Raw genomic sequence first — 17052 nt, 5'->3', positions numbered from 1 at the left:
GAGAAAGGGAGAGGAAGGGAAGGAGCCGAAAAGGTTGAAACACCCTTTTCCTTCTCAGTAGTATTTCCAAGTGTAATTTAGCCAGGCTTAACAGCACATGGGGCTGGACCCCCGAAGCGGTGTCTGGAAGTCAGGTTTCCATCCTCCTCCGTGCCCTCCTGTCTCCTCCATGCCCTCCTGGGAGCCGGTGGCGAGACGTGGAGCCACTGTGAAGGCTTTCCCTGGGGACACAGGGGAAGCAGCCCAAGCCCACAAGGGGTGTCCTGGCCACCCACACCGAGGAGCTGAGCCAGCCTGGTGCGTGTCTGCGGGACAGCCCTTCTCTTCAGCAAATTTAGGACCAATTCCTTATTTTTAAGGACAGAAGTAGGTCTCTGCACTGATGGGAGGCGGTACGAGCATCTGGCTAAATCACGGTATTAAGAGTGCAACAACACAAGCAAGAGCAAAAAGGCTTCTAGCGGGCAGAATCACCTAAGGGTGCTGTTAAATCAGCAGGTTCTGTCCTCCTGAAGATTTAGAAACTTTGAAGCAGTGGGGAAGGACAGGCCCCGGGTCCAGGAACACCAGAGCTGAAGGCGCAATTTAGCAACAAACTGAGGAAGCCGCATGGCCGAAGCTGCACATCTTGGAGAACCAAGTGAAGAAATCCTCACGGAGGTGCTGGATCTCCAAGGCAGGGCTCCTCTGGGAAGAAGAGGATCTGCATCTGCCTCCAATGCAGAGAAGTAGCAAAGAAGCAGCCAGCAGTAACTGCACGCCTGCCTGGAAAGCGTGGCCGCGCCGGGGCTGCGGGCGAGCCGCGCATCAGCCAAGGTGTTAGCTACAGGCAGCTCAGAGGCAGATCATCGTTTCATTCACCCTGATTGTCTGCAACGTCGCTGTGAGTTATTGCACTAAATTAATTCTCCGAACTGCAGGTCCCCAGAGGGCAATACTGCCTGGGCGGTTTGTTCCTAAAAGGGCTCAGCTGGGTGATTGCGTTACCGCCGCTTAATGAATGGCCGCACGTGAGCCGGGCGCTGCTAATTGCCTGCGCTCCCGGCTCTAGGCGCAGAGAGCCTGACGATGAGAACCCTGCACCCAGCCCCGAGATGGATGGCCTTCTCGGACGCGTGCCACAGGCCAGGCACGTGCCTTGCACATCAGCTTTTTCGCATTTGCCATCAGCTGAGCGAAGGCGGCAGTGGGATGGAGCTGGAGGGGATCTGTGCGAGCAGAAGGGAGCTGCGTTTGGTCACACCGGAGCACCCCACTCCCTGCACAGCACATGTCTGAGGCTGGCACCAGCAGTCTGCTGCTTATAGCACGCATACCCTGTGTATTACATCGATTTAACTGTGTATTATGTGAAGAAATATCTCCTTTCATTTATTCTGAACTGCCCTTCTGTTACCACGAGAGCTGGCCCCTCAGAGTGCTGTGCCTGCCTTTGCTCTCCGCTTGTACCAGTATCGTGGCAGTCAGCATTCAGAAGGAGTTTTGCAATTTTTTACCATCTACAAATCCAGCAGCGCCTGCTCTGGGGTCACCCCCCAAGGGACCTGGTCCTATCAGTGTAGGTGATGGTGTGACTTATTTAAGTTTTGCCAGCCTGCCAGGAAAGTCCTCGTCCTGTGGGCAAGCAGAGGTGAACCCCTGGCCACCAGCTTCCCCAGCACCCATCAGCACACCCTTAGAGGCTGCTGGTGTCGTGTCGTGCAGCCCAAAAACGTAACCATCTCCGTGAGGCTGGTTCAGCCTGCCAGCATTGAGGGAAGGAAATATAGAGCAGCAGGTTCCCCTGTGCTAGGAAACCCATCTGCTATTGAAATGTCTTTCTCTTTGGTGCAGTGTTTCTGGCGAGGCTCCTCAGGGCTGAAAATGGTTCTGTTTCACGTGTTTTCTGGTTTTACCTGGCCATGAAAGTGCAGCCAGAGCATGCTGGCCACCCTTCCCTCCTCCCCGCGAGCCGTGCCGAAGCTCTGCGGGGCCTCCTGGCAGGGACGGTGCGTGAAGGAGTTGCCAGCTCGAGTTGTTTGGGCTCTTGTTGCAGAAACAATATTTCTGTCTGACCCCAGTTAGCAACTGATGTTTGCAAAATAAAGAAGTCAAGGCACTGGAAATACTTTCCATTCCCTCTCTTGTCTCAGCCCAAAATATTAGTATTAAAAATATTGCATCTATTATATGCAGCTAATATCTCTGCTGGCACGTAAATCACCCAGGGATTTTTCATCTCCATATTAAAAAAAAAAAAAAAAAAAAAGAAAAAGAAGTGAACTACGCTCTATTTTTGGATATTTATTAACTGTTTCGTGTCCATTTATTCTTGCTAGAGCCAGAGCTGTCTGTCTCCAAGGGACCATCTGTGGGAAAGGCAGTCCCCGGATTGATTAGCACAGTGCTGGGGTCGATAACAAAGGCGTTGAATACCTACTCTTTCTCTGATAATGTCTGTGTTTGGCCTGACAGCCTCCAGGCATGAGTGGACAAGAGGCTTCTTTCATTTAAACTGACCTATTTTAATTAATTTTGTTGTTACATGTCACTGCAGAGTGAAAGCAAAAGCAGGAACAACCACCCACAGCAGTGTCTTTTCCCAACACAAATATCTACGCTGATGGGAGCAGGTTTGCTCTGGTCTGGACAAGGTTTGTTGATAGAGGAGCTTTATCTCGTTCCTGTTCCCTTCTGCTCTTTTCCTCTCCTGCCCCTTTTTGTGGTGGCATGGGTTTTTTATGGGGCCACCAGTCATGGAGGCTGGGTGGGCAGTTTATCAGACCGCTGCCTTTGCTCTGCCCCCACGTCCTTTCAATCTGTTTGCTGGGGCAGCCGGGCAGCTCAGCCCAGATCAATCCTGGCTCCAAAAGCTCCTCAGTAAGTGCTACAGCAACCCACATCATTTTTGTACAGGTTTGTTAAGTGCTATAAAGGCTTCTGGCAGATGTAAGTGCAAAGCATCCCTGTCGCTTGGGGTGGTGTTTTACCAGATCCCTGTGTCGGAAGTAATTGCTTGCCATGGACTTCGGGTCAGCTCATGTGTCTGGACAGCTGCTGGGAGATCCTGTCGGAGTTCATGTTAAATCTTGCTTTAGCTTCTAGAGGAAAGACATTTATTTCTTCACTAGAAAGCGCCAGTATAAATAGGATATGGAAAAACCTAGGATGTTTCCTTGCTGCGGGTCAAAGAGTCACAGAGGTCTGTAGGAAGACAGCTGAACAGAAGGGCAGCAGGTGGGGTCCGTGCCTGCTATTTAGGATGTGTCTTTGGGGACAGGACCACGGAGGGATGGAGCGGGGCTGTGTCTGGGAGCCCGTGCATCCTGGCACGGGTTTAAGCTGCGTATCTCTGAGGATTATCCGACCTCGGGATAACTGGTCAGTCTTGGTGTATTTTTACAGGAGGGAGCCTGGAGTCTGAGACATAAGCTCTTTTATTGCACAGCAGTAAAAGATGAATCTATATTCACTCAGCTCACATTCCCACCAGTAGTGCGGGATCCGTGTGCCTCTGCACTCAGCAGATTCTTGGGAAGCGTGGTTGTGCGTTTCAGTTTTAAGCTACTTCAACTGAAATGGGTTAATTCCCTTGTATTTTCCTATGGTTTTCATGTAATTTTTGCTATAATGTTTAAGGTACAGCAGGAATCCGAAAACATAATTCCAAGCAAAGTAGTTTATGAGGAAAACCATTTCCGAGCAATTTCTACATGAAATCACTGGAGTGATTTCTACACCAGTCTGGGCAGGCAGCCTTCAAGTCCAGGGGGTGTCCTCCTAGCGGGTCGCTCGCTCTGTGCAACGAGGGCCTCCGTCTGGACGTCCCTGATGATTTGTGGGAGACCCAGCAAAGCGCTTGAAGAGCTGTTTTGGAGCTATCTCACATGCCATCTGTACTTGGGATGTCTTTCCCAAGCTGGTGTTGCAAAACAGCTACTTAAATTCCTCCTGAAGATTGGTTTCCATGAAGCTCAGAAGAAAACAGCTGACTCAGGCAAGCACTGCAGCATGGGAGGACTTTCTTTGGGTTTCAGCAGAAGACAAGTTTGCTCTTCAGTGCTTTACTCTGAAGGACGTAGTGCCGTGTCCTTTCAGCCCCACAGCACTGCCACTGCTCGGTGGCCCAGCCTGCAGACTGGTCCCAGTGGGTGAGCCATCCACCACCGTGCTGGGAGCAGCACTGGGGCCCAGTGGTGTAAAGTGATGCTGCAGGAAGGTGCAGGGAGAAATCAGGTCCATTTCTGTGTTTGGAAAGGCCAAATCAGCTGGCATCCCATGGCAGAAGATAGGGCGTTCCATGAGGGACCGTGCCTCCTGCACCATTTTTTGGCAGGTTACTGCATGGGCTCCCTGTCTGAAGCCCTCCAACGCTGCCCTTTTCTTTTATGGTGGGTCTACTTTTGTTGTAAAGGCCAAACAAAATCATATCTAGCAAAAAAAGACGTGACATCCAGGCCCAGGAGAGGGCTGTCTGCCGCAGCTGTGCCCCAGAACCAAGGTGGCAAAGAGAGGAGTTGTTCCCAGGTAGGGGACTTCTCTGAAGATCTCATAGTGCTCTTCCCAGCAGCCAGATGCTTTTGCTGTGAGAGCCTCATCAAAAACATCTCTACCCACATAACATTGTTTTTGTTGGCTGTGCTGGTCCTCCAGAGTTCATCGCATGCTTTCGGAGATGCGTACGCGTGAGACCTACAGGACGTCCAAGGATGATTGCAGAACCTGACCACCACGTTTTGACAGGTGGATTTTCTGCTCTCCCAAAACGCCGTGTCCCTCCAGACACTTGGGCTGTTCCTGGTGGTGGGATAGACTTCCACCTTAGTGAAGAGAAAGGCACAAAAGAAGTGTGAATAATTTCATTTTTGTTTTCAGAAGTGAACATGACATCTTGTTCCCTTCTCATCCGAGAAAAATGCAAACAAAAATGAAACTGGAGCCAAGTGAAACCAGTTTGAGAGAGAAAGCCAAAGGGAAAACACACAGAAGTCCTGCGTTCCTCATGCTTGGAGCTGGTGGCTGTTGCTTTCTGTGGGGTTTTGAGGTTTTTGATTAAATTGTGTGGAACCATCAAGCTTATTTGATTGTTTCCCACTCTCGGTCGTAGCAGGGGTAGGAAGCAGTTCCCTGCACCCAGCGACAGAAGCACATAACGCTGAGTTATGTGCCAGGGGTGTCCAAAGCCAGCACCAATGGGTGTTTTTGGCTGCAGGTTGGGGCAGGTTGGTGCACCCCATAACCATGAGGACCGAGACCACAACACAGTCCACATTGCTGCTGGGGCAGAGGGGCTGTGGTGGCCTTCAGTCCCTCTGAAAGACTCCCTGGGGGGGACACGAGGGTCTGCAGCAAAGGAGGCGTCTGGTGCACCTCTCCAGGAGCTGTTCCAAGTCATCTGGTGCTCTGGGTGACGCCAGTTCCTGATTAATTGCAGCCATGGTAATGGGAATGCCAGCCATGAGATACCCCCAAGGCTCAGCATCGCACTCCTGGGCCTCTGCTGGTACAGAAACAAGAAATTAACTGTGCAGAAAATGGATGGAAATGCATCTTCTGCCTCAAAATGCACCGAGGAACGTGTCCATTCACACGTCAGAAGGGTGAAGGGAAGGTTTGGCCATGGCCACAGCACTGCAGCTCATCCTCAGCTTCGTCAGGTGTCTGCAGGTATGTGTTAGCTGTTGGATGTTGGCCAGGTTGTCAGGCTCTACACAAAAGCAGGACAAAACCCATGTCCCTGCCCTGTACAGATCTGGGTCTGCCCCGTGGAGAGGTGCCTGGGGCTGAGGGATAGCCTGGTGTCCGGGCAGTGTCTTCAAAGGCAAGAGCCGTGATGTCCCTGAGCCCGCGGGCAATATCCCCGTCTGTTGGACCGCACGGAGTGCTCCGCGCCGCAGGGTGAATTTCTCAAGAGACATTGGAGATGGAGCTGCTTACCTCTCGGTATTTACAGGAATTGCCTAAGCAAATCCCCATGCAACCACCGGGAGAATGTAACCCCGCGTTGTCCTCCGGCTCTCGACACACCAGACGAGCGGCGGGGGCTCTCGGAGGACTTGTCTAGCTCGAGGGATATGAGCAAAGCTGACGGGAGGCAGCAACTGTGTTTTAGACCGCAGCTGTGCACGTGTCTGGAGCTATTTTCCCCAGCCTTGTGCCTTCCAGCCCCTCTCCTTGGGAGCCAGCGATGCAGTACAACTTGCAGGAATCCCGTATTCCTGAGCACGTAGGCTGGTAATCACCGAGACAGCTGAGGCCGTGGATTTGTTTGCATAGGCTCCTCCAGCAGAGCAAACATTTGTCAGATCTACATTCCACTGAAAGGTATCTCGTTTTGTTAATTAAAAAAAAATAAAAAAATCAGTGGAGAAACAATAGCACAAACGATACAATCCTATTTGCAGCTTGGCAACCCCGACCGTCTCCCCTTGATTTTTAGTATTCGTGCAGCTTCTTTGTAACTCTGAACGTCTCCTTAGTTTCCACGTTGACTGGTGGCCAAATTCCCAGTCCCACTGAACTCAGTGGGAGTTTTGAGCTGAATCAGAATTGCAAGTGAAAATAGCTCTTCAGCGTGAAACAAAACAGGGGCAACAGGTGGGAGAACATTGTGCTGCGGTGGAGCACAGGAGCGAGCGGGGCAACAGCAGCTCAAAGGGGTGGCCACCTCCCTCGATGCCTGTCTGCTTTCCCTGGGGCCTCGTGATCTGTTGAGGATTTTAGGAGCTCCTCAGCTTGGGAAGAGGCTGCTGCTCGTCATCGCTGGAAGATTTGAGTCTTCACCCAGGCGTTTTAACAAAGCATTTGTGTGAGGTAGGGTGGAGGAGGTTAATTTTCTACCAAGGATGGTGTGCCATGATACAGCACTTCGGAACAAATTTGCTCTGAAAGTAATGCAGGTGCCAGGGCTCCTTCTGCTGTGATTCGTGCCAGCAGTGCAGCACTGTCCCCACAACTGATGGGGATGTTCCTGCAGACCACAGCCTGTCCCGTGGCCTCAGCCCCGAGCCCACACATCAAGGATTGCTTCTTGGTCCCCACACAGTGTTTGGTCCTGCCCTGTATCAGCAGTGTCAAGGTTTGAGTGAGGAGGACAGCCAGCATCTCCTGCCAGTGTCAAAATGCATCTTCCCACACTGTGAGCTGCTGTCTCCAGGACCAGCACCTCCAGAATAACCCACAGATCCCCAAATCTTCAGCCCGCGGGTTGGGAACCCCTGTCCCAACCAACAGGAGGGACCCAGCAGTGGGAGATCCCCATTCCCACATCCATCACTTGGTCCCTTCTCCTTGCCCTGGTGCCTCCTGGTGCTGCAGGTGGGGGACCAGAGCCAGGTGATGGACATCCACAAGCCCAAATCCCTGGGTCTGGAAGTGTTTTTGGTTACCTGAGCACAGCTGCTTATCCCAAGTGAGCTGAGCCACCCTCTGGGTGTGTGCACTGCTGCACGAGCCTGTTCCCATCAGCTTCACCCCCAGACTGCGACCCGGGCTGAGGGGCTCCCATCTCATCCCCCTTCCTGGGGTCTCAGCCTTGGGAGTGCCTCCACCGTGTCTGGAAGCAGGGCTGGGCCATCCCAATCTGCCAGGCTTTGCAACGCTCTGCAGACAAAAAAAAAAAAGAGTTTTGAGATCTGGGCCCCGTTCTCCCTCCTTTGGCTTTTTGTTCTGCGGAGAGTCCTGTTTCTTCTTGGCTTTTCTTCTTCACTGGGGTGTTGGGAAGATAATAGCACAAAACGAGTCTTTGCCTGAATGCTGGATTATCGTCTAGACCTGAGCCTGCTGCCAAGTCACGGACACTGCTTCTTGTTTGCCATTCTCCTTCCTTTGCCTTTTATTTCTAGCTTTTTTTTTTCCTAACGTGTTTAACTCTGGTGTTTTCCGTCCTGTGGTCAGTGACTGCAGAGCTTTGGTTTGCATTTGTGTTTGCTGTGCCCCTTGCCATGTGAATTTTGCCTTTCAGCTATCCTGCATGGGAACAGAGCTGCTTTTTGCTCTCCCTGTCTTGTTGTTAAAGCCCCAAACTGAATAATCTTTCACATTCCACGTTGACTTAACTGTGATGTCTTTTTTTTGTTGTTAAACTTCTTTTTTTTTTTTTTTAACTTTCACAGCCCTTAAACAGAAACTGTTGGGTTTATGGTATCATTATCTTGAGAAGAAATGTCCCTTCACACATTTCTTGCAGGAATTTATGGCGGTGGGAAGAGGCTAGGTTGGCTCCCAGGTCCTTTCCAGACATTTTGCTTTGCCCCTTCTTATATTAAAACTGCATCTGCATGCAGCTTTTATCATTTCTGTGCAATATGTGCAATCTAAATACATTGACAGTCTGTTTGGCCGATCACCCAAGCCTGGAAGTGCACCCAAACAGTTAAACTCTGATATTGAAGACGAAAGAGCAAAACCACAGAAAGGTTTTGCTCGGTTGTATCAGCAAAACCCTTGCACGTTTAAGCATGCGAGGGCTTAGAGCTAGATAAGGGGTATAACTAACTTTTATTTTGACATTCCCCTTTTAATAAGCATTGCTCTTTATGCATTTTATAAAGCGGTTTATATGATTGCGTTACTGGGAGGAAACAAAGAAATGCCAGGAAAACTTTATGTGGAGAATCTGTACTCATAAAATGGTTGTAGGCTCCAGCAAACAGGAAAGCTTCCCCCATCTCCTTTTTTTTTTTTTAATTCCCTGCCATTCAGCTTGCAAAAAAAAAAACAAAACATGTTGAGTATCTCAGAAAACCGGATTCAATGGTCTGAGACTAAACACAAATTCCTTCCACTGCCACCAAGAACAAGCCTGTTGGGCCTGCCTTGGCCAAGCACGAGCCCTCGCTCTTTGTGGTGGGGAGCCAGTTGGCCTCGCAGAGTAGGTTTTTAACTCCCGTGGCTGCCAAGGAATACAGATCCGAGGGGCAGCGTGGTTTGGCAGGCCGGGCTGGGGATGGTTTAGCCACTGCCCATGGCGATGTGTTGGTGAATGGACGCTTCCTGCGCCCCAGCCCACGGAGCTGCGCAGCGCAGATCTGGGCCGTGGAAATAAAACGAGCTGCTGCGTGGGGTGTTTGAAACTAATGGGCGAGGATGAGCCACAGAAAGGGGATTGTGGAGGCTGAAAAAGCAGCAAGGACGTGGCTCCTGCAGCCCTGTGCGATGCCTCTGCCTCGTGGGACCCTGGAGAGGCTGCCCTGCGCCTCCCGGCGCTGCTCCCGAGAGCCTTGTAAGGAGCGGAGCGTTTGGGCATCCCACGTGCTCTCCCAGCAAATACCAAGCGTTAAAAAGGCAGCAGGCACGCAGGGAGCTGCCACTGTGCTCAGGGCTAGCCCCAGCGCCGTGCCAAGGCCTTTAAACAAAGCCAGCCACTGCTGCCTGGTGCCTCGGGGTTAACCCACTCCAAAGCAGCGCAGCACCAGGCAGCCGCCAGCAGCCCGAAGCCTTGCCCTTCGGAGTGAGGAGAGACCTTTAAACTTCCTTCGCTCTTCTTCTGCGCACGTATCTGTGTGTTGCAAGCCCTGATAATCCTGTCTTCGCAGCCCGTGTGGAAATCTGAAATGTCCAAGTTCAGCGGCAGGGTGCAAGACACTCTGGCCGCATCTGCTGGCAGGAATTTCCTCCCGCTCCAGCTTCCTGGAGGAGGGAGCAAGGGGAAAGTTTCCTCGCTCTTGGGCTGGTTTTTTTTTGTTTTTGTTTTTTTTTTTTTCACAGCTCAGTGCAGCAGTGTCTGCTTCTGAGGAGCCCTGTCACCCCAGGCGTGTTTCTGGAGACAACACGAGCTTTGGATGTGAAAGCAAAGATGCTGCCAGAGCATTTCTTCCACTGGGCTGCGGGGTTGTAGGGGACCTGCCGGCAGCGAGGGGCGAGTGCTGGCTTCCGAGCCCTGCTAGTTCCTCCAGCAAACCACTCACGGGCCATTCCTCCTCTTTGTGCCTGTTGAATTTCCATGCTGCCCACTTTGAGCCACATTTTTGCACTGCCTCCTGTCCAGAGCCACTGGCTCCCCGTGCTGCCAGAGCCGAGCGTGGTCCTCAGTCTCTTCATACACATCCCCTGCGTAGCAATGATGAAGGACAGGCATAAGGGAAACAGAAAGGGCAAAAGCATTTGGTGTGGGCACCTCTTTTTCTTAGAAGTTTGCTTTGTAGCTTTTTTATTTCTCTGTTAGAAGTCCTTGGTTGATGTGCTGTGAATGAGCACATCAGGACACCCAGCTGGTGCAGCGGAGGTGGCATGCAGGGGAGCGATGCCATGGGCCAGGCATATTGGGAGGACTTCAGAAAAAGATAACTGAGGACCTCAGAAAAACATAACTTCTAGCATTTTTTCCCTCCCTGCCTTCCAGCTGCTGCTGCTATAACCAAGTCTTCCCCGGTTTAGCGTAGAAGCAAGCCTTCATCTCACAGAGAAGCACAGGGCAGCTTTTCCCAGGAACCAAAGCCACGTTATCCAATTCCTCATGAAAACTTCCAGCTGAAACATGCTAGATGGTCGTGTTAGCTACCATTAACCTGGCTCCTCTTTTGTGCTGGGGTGACTGGAGAGCCACCCCGAGGGCCAGCCTGTTTGGTGAGGCAGATGTGCGGGCCCAGTCGGTACAGCACTTGAGTCTGGGGTTTGTTTCCTTCCCTCCATCGGGGCTGCGTCTGAGGTAGGTGCTGGGCTCGGCAGGGTTTAGGAACATCAGTTGCTATGAGACGGTGCTGCTGGAGTAATTTATATGAACACGGAGGGCTGAGATCATTAGGTAGTCTGCTCCTATGTCGTTTCCATGACACTGCAGACACTGCATGAATGAAGCCATTTTGTGAGTAAATATGGTTACTGCTGCCTGCTCAGGAGAAACCTACCTCATCTTCTTTGCCCTTCTGCTACCAGCCCGTGCAAAAAACAGGGCATACTGACCTCTTTCTTTGCCTTCCCAGGCGACAGCAGAGGCTCCCCGGAGGGAACAAGTCTCAGCAGCACGCAGATCATCAGCAAGGCGGCACCAAACACAACAGGGACCACCAGAAGCTCTACCAAGGAGGCCAGGCCCCGCACTCCTCGGGCAGGACGGGCCACCACGGCTACAGCCAGAACCGGAGATGGCACCACAACCAGAAGCACTCGCCCAACGACAAAGAAACGCACAGAAACGCCAAAGAGACTGAGAACCTGAAAATCGAGGACAGCTCCGTCGGCACGGCCGAGACGCAGCGGGGCCCCGAGGTGGGGGAGAAGCAGTCCCAGCAGTACATCCAGGAGCCCGAGACCAAGAGGAAAGACAGCATTCACGAGCGCATCGCGGAGAGACCCAAGATCAATCTGCTCCAGTCTTCCAAAGACAGGCTGCGGAGGAGGCTAAAAGAAAAGGTACTGCTCTTTGGGGGGACTTGGGCGTACCCTTTTTCCAAGAGCCTGGCTGCTGGCCGTGCAGGGTGGGCCGTACATACTCCATACAGGGGGTGGGCTGGGCTCAAGGGACCTCTCCATGAAATGCACCCAATTTATCTTAATATCCCTATGTCAACACTTCTCTTGAAGTGTCCCCGTGCTTCTTCAGGAGGCTTTTTACTGACACAGTGCTTAGGCTCTTAGCTTGCCTCCACGATTGAGGTTGCTACCTCTTTCCAGGAGGGACTGGGAGCTCATCCCTATCCCCTCGAACACCCTCGGGGAAGGCTGGGGCACGTGGGAGCTGCAATATGGGCCCTCCCTCCCCGGGCTGATCCCCGCTGACTGCCTCCACTCGGCAGAGCTCAGAGAGGGCTAAAAAAGGCAATTCGGCTCTCTGCAGCTAAGGAGCAAAATACCAGGCTTTGACTTCTGAATGCTGAGCATTTGTAGTCAGCTACTTAAAAGTTGATACCCGTTTATCTCGGCAATGAATTGAAACTCCCTTATCTTTCCCCCTTCCTTCCAGCAACCCAACAATAACAAAGCTATTGCTTGCAAGTGATGGAGGAGAGTCCAAACAATATGCAGCCTCAGATTTCTGAGGAATTCGGAGATCTCCACTTGCCCTCTGTGCAACCCAGACTCTTTCCCTTGAGATTCTCTTCTCAGACTGGAAAATGCATTCGTGGGGGGACCTCCAATGAGATTTTCAAAATGTGTCGCAAAAATAACCTGAACGTGTACAATTCCATGGGAGTGCACATTGGAAATGTATACCTTTGAATGCATGTGCGTTTACCATTTACGTATGTGCCTTGAGGGTGAGGAAAAGGTTTTGCTAGTTAGTTTCATGTTATTTAAAGCGATGGAAGTACAGCAGAGACTTTCAGAGTATACACTGCAGTGTCTGCCCTGCAAATTTATAATCTGGTAAGAAACACATCACATAAGCACCCACTCTGGGATGCGTGTAGTCAGCCCGGCTGGTGTCCTGATAGCTCCTGCTGGCTGGCCTTGCAGTTGTCCAGACGATTGCTACAGGTTTGTGTGGTATAATCTGTGTTAAGATTGAACCATGGGAGGTGAAGGGAGCAGACCAGAGCAAGCAGGATGCATGCCTTATGCAGTGGAGGAAGGGAAAAATGCCTAATTAAATGTTAAAAAGAAGCAGTGAGTTCTGCAGTAATGGCATGAAGTAAAATGTGTAGCAGTGAAGAGGTGGAAAAGTTAGGATTCTTTCTAATGCCTGGAACATGTGAAAAACATCTTTGACCCGCATTTAAATCATTAAATATACATTAAAATGCAGATACTTTTGTGGGATTGCTACGCGAGCATTTTGCAAGCAAGAATGCACTTTGGAAAGAGAGGCCAAAAAAATGACCATTATTACCATGTTCCAGACGGGAAGCTGAGCAGACAAGGCCAGAAACCTGTCTGAGACTGCGAAGGCAGTCGGGGTGATCTGACCTTGGCATCCTGGCTCAGAGCCCTCGAGCACATCTTCTCCCTGGGCTGAGGAGGAAGACTCTGGGATTGCGTGCTGTGGGAAATGGGGAAACGGCACATTTCTGGGTCAGGACTCACTCCCTTGTGGTTTTCAATGCTGAGATGAGACCATTATACCTCTAGAGGATGCTCTGACTTTTCTAGCTCTGTTTATATGTCTCCCCTGTCCCCTTTCCCCCTTTGCTGTCTGTGGAAGGACAAGGGCTGATACATCTGTTTTCTCCTTGTGTAACAGACGCCTTGTCTTTCCCTTTTCACGGACCAGGACGAAGTCACGGTTGAAACCACCAATCCTGAAAAGAACAAAATGGACAAATTAATTGAAATCCTTAACAGCATGAGGAACAACAGCAGTGATGTTGACTCCAAGCTCACTACCTTCATGGAGGAGGCCCAGAACTCCACCAACTCTGAGGAGATGCTGGGGGAGATAGTTAAGACCATCTACCAGAAAGCGGTGACAGACCGCAGCTTTGCTTCCACAGCAGCCAAGCTCTGTGACAAAATGGCCCTCTTTATGGTGGAAGGAACCAAATTCCGGAGTCTGCTCCTCAACATGTTGCAGGTAATTAGACGAAGTTACTTGGCTAGGCGCTTGCAGCTTCACCCTGCCAGGTCTCACCGTGCGTTTGGGCAGGAGCTGGGCTTTGACCAAATTCCTTTTAGGCCCAGGTGACGAGAAAAGTGCTTCTGCATTTCCTTTTAATGGTTGCTGTAGACATTGATACATCATCCAGCTGCTCTCCATTCCCATTTCAGGAGCTGTAGGTGGAAACACGGTGTGTCACAGCAGGACCCACCTGTGAAAGCAGTGGGTTGCTTGTGGCAGCATCCCCGTGACATGAAGAGAAGTGAGCTTGGCCTTACAGTGAGGGGTCGTTGCTGCTCCTTTGGGCTCTCTTGCTGCTGTCCCCCCACCTCTCAGCACCACGGTTGTCGAGTTAAGTCATGGTCCCTGGGAAGGCTGTTGGCCGCATCACCTGGCGGAAAAGCTTGCTCCTGGTTTCTCATTGCACCCTGGACGTTAATAATTTGTGTATTTGGTACCTATTCTGAGTGACTTGCTTAGTGGGATAGGCTGTTCTGCTCCAAAAAACACCAGCAACAGCAAAGTCGAGGTGGGAATGTGCTTTCTGGAAAGGGTGTCACACAGACCTCCATCTTTCTGCCTCTCTGCAGACAGGGCGTGCACAAATTTGCATCTTTGCTGTAATTTGCATTTCTGTTTGGCCACTTGCTCACACACAGCTCTCGTTCTCAGTGTCTGCTCGGTATCCAGCATTGCACCCTTCTTTTTTTGTGGCACACCTGCCTGCCCTCCTTCTGTGCCTGTGTGTACCCGCTGGGGGCCAAACACAGCTTTTGGGGACGTGGCATGTGGCAGCCACTCGTGCTTCTGATCCTGCCGTGGAGGAGGTGTTGGAAGAAGTCTTCCTGCCCTCCAGGCACCTTCTCATGTCTGATCAGCAGGCACAGGGCTGCCGGTCGTATTTACAGGGCTGGGAGGGAAGAAGCTGTCATCTTCTGCCACCTCCACCAACGTCGCTGGCTGTGGGCAGCAGCATCCAGAGCAGCTCACTGGGGATACTGGGATTTATTTATTATTTTTTTTCCAGGAGTGGAAACTTGGCCTGGAAATGCGTGTTTTAAGGAAAATGTTTCTGGCAATGGATTTTCCTATGGAAATGAGAGGAAAGCTGGTAGACAGCTGTCTGGTAGGTTTGGTTGTCTACCAGATACAGGGCGCTTAACTTTTCTATGCTAGTGATCAGTCCTTCACCTTGGCCAGGTCTTCCCATCTCCCTCTGCCGTTGTTTCCCTAGTTTGCAGCAATTCTGGGTCCTGCAACCAGGGTGCTCAGCTGTTTTTTCCTGCTTCCTTTGACACAAGCTGATAGTGGCTTCATAAACAAGCCTCACAAAAGCCAGCTGGTATTTCTTCTCGAATCTCTTGGCATTTTCATTTGAGCCCCTGCTCTTGATTTTGCGGCGGTAGCTGCCGGAAGGGCTGAGGATGAGGAAGGAAGGGATGAAGGTGATGAGAGGAGGATCTGCAGCTCCACATGATGTTGTAGCAGAGAGATGCTACGTGACTACAAAGAATGGGTGAGCAGGCTGCTAGGGCAGGAGTTTGGAGGAAACCAGGATGTAGCCAGAATGGTAGGGCTGGGTTTAGAGAGCCCACCTGGGTCCGACTTGCACATTGGTCCGAGGAGGTGTGACTCCCAGAAGGGTGAGAGCTTTGTCTCTGCTTCACAGCAGGCAAGGAAAAATGTGGAGAGACTGAGTGCTTTAGACAAGGCCACCTGTACAACAGCCCACAGTGGTGCAAGGTCTGATCCCAGGCTCTTTCATCTCAGCTCAGAGCCCATATTAGAGGAGTTTGCATCCACTTGTGAAGACAAATGTCAAAGGCTCTCCAAAAGTCTGCGAAGGTCAAAACAAGATGGTATGTAAAATTAAGAGAGGGGAAAAAAAAGGGCTGGTCCTTCCCACCAGCCCTCCTGTCTTTGTCCTGGGCCAAGCAAGGCTGCAACACCCTGAACCCAGACTGAGAAGCAGATCCAGCTAATGGGGGTGTTATTTAGGGCATCCACGCATCCCAAACGTTGCTCAACAGGCGTCCACTGGTGTCTGGGGCACAGCAGCCGTGCCCACCATTTCCCCTGCTCCCTGCAAAGCCGTTTGAAAGTGGGGAGCAGGCGAGTCGCAGGGCTGCTCCTCCCATTTTCATAGGCTTTAAATCAAGCTGTTGTCTCCTTTTAAGGGGAAGAAAGCTATTTTTAAGGAGGAAGACGTGGTCTTGGTGCGAGGCAAGAGTGCAGCTAAGGCATGTGGTTCCTGGCATAGACTCATCCCCAATGTGTGGCTGCTGTGCAGTGACCAGCACCCTCTGAATCCGTCCCTGAATCCACTGCAGTTAGGTGAGAACATCATTCCTCAACCATCTTTGCATCCAAGCCCTTGAGAGGCAGCTGGGGATGGACATGGGGATGGAATCAGGAGCGTGTGGGCATGCAGCACTGCACCAGGAAGCCCAGAGGTGAGCAGGATGGGTCCTTTCTCGCCCGGCAGCCAGAGCATCTGTGGGCAGGGAGCTCCGTGGCCACCAGACACTCAAGGAAACCATCCGTCTCTTTTATTTCCTTTGGCCACGATGGAGGAGGGCTTCTTAGGCTCAGTTTTATGGCTAAGCACCACATAACTGCCCGATACACTTGTCATTTTTTAAATATTAGTGCTTTTTAATGTCAGGTTATTTTCCTTTTCCTGGGATTAGAGGTTTTCAGGGCTCTACAGCTGATACGCAGATCGCATGACTCAGGCAGCTCGACCGCCGACAGAACTGCGCCTAAGTCACGTAATCACCCTGCTGCAGGAATAATTTTGCCCTAAAGATAGGTTTTAAAAAATGGGTTCCCAGGGAATATCCCGGTGTCTGCACCAGAGCTGAGAGAAATTGTGTGCGGCAGAAGAAGACAGTGAGTTCAGGTGTCGGCCCTCTGTAAGGATGAAATCACCGAGCAGGGATGAGTTCTGGTGACCCGTTTGGATCAGGGTTCCCTGGTGGGGTTACCAGGAATTTCTCCTTGCATCTTCAGGAACAAGTGGGATCCTTGCTGTCCGTGTGTCGCACTGCACTGGGGGGCTTAGCCCTGTGCATTAAAATGTTGGAAAAAGCCCACAGGGAGAAATGTGCACATTTCTGTCACCCCTTATCCTGACCCAGAGGGGTGTCAGGAGCCACAGAGCGGACCTGAGAGCGGTGTCACCTTGCTTTTGTCTTCTAATGCCACTGAAACAGCCAGGAGCCGCTCAGGAGGCTGTTAGAGCAGCTGTGCTGGGGTGAGCCGGTGTCATTATTTGATCTTGGATTACGCTGGTATTCAGCAACAAGGGAAGCAGGCAAAGAAGAAACACCACAACATAATGAAAATCAATATTTATTGTAAGCTAAGGTAACTTCACGTTGCTTTTCTTACTGCCCTGGACACAACAGATGGGTTTGGCTGAGTGATATAAAACAGTTAGAAAGAGCAGAGCCAAAACAGGGTCCAGCAGCGATGGCCAGAAGCAGCAGGACGTTACCCCAAAGGAGAGGAGGACAGCAGCCCCCCGGGCTGGGGGGGACCCTTCCAACGTGCCCTCTTGTCACAGCACCACCACAGTCCCCGCCAGCAGGCCCAGG

At 51.4% G+C, this 17052-nt stretch overlaps 1 protein-coding gene across 5 annotated transcripts in view; it reads left to right on the top strand.

Moving 5' to 3' along the window:
* CTIF (cap binding complex dependent translation initiation factor) overlaps positions 1–17052 on the top strand; it is a 119868-nt gene that overhangs the window by 78460 nt on the left and 24356 nt on the right. For 4 of the 5 annotated variants that reach the window (XM_032206247.1, XM_032206246.1, XM_032206250.1 and 1 more), the window contains 2 exons: positions 10902–11331; positions 13100–13429. In XM_032206247.1, coding sequence (XP_032062138.1) covers positions 10902–11331; positions 13100–13429 — 760 coding nt within the window. The remainder of the gene's footprint in view (positions 1–10901; positions 11332–13099; positions 13430–17052) is intronic. The other variant, XM_032206248.1, reaches the window with a different exon arrangement.

The sequence above is a fragment of the Aythya fuligula genome, chromosome Z, assembly GCF_009819795.1.
Source record: "Aythya fuligula isolate bAytFul2 chromosome Z, bAytFul2.pri, whole genome shotgun sequence".
In the NCBI taxonomy this organism is placed as follows: domain Eukaryota; kingdom Metazoa; phylum Chordata; class Aves; order Anseriformes; family Anatidae; genus Aythya; species Aythya fuligula.
The sequence above is the reverse complement of the archived record's forward strand: the minus strand, read 5'-3'. Positions and strand labels throughout refer to the sequence as shown.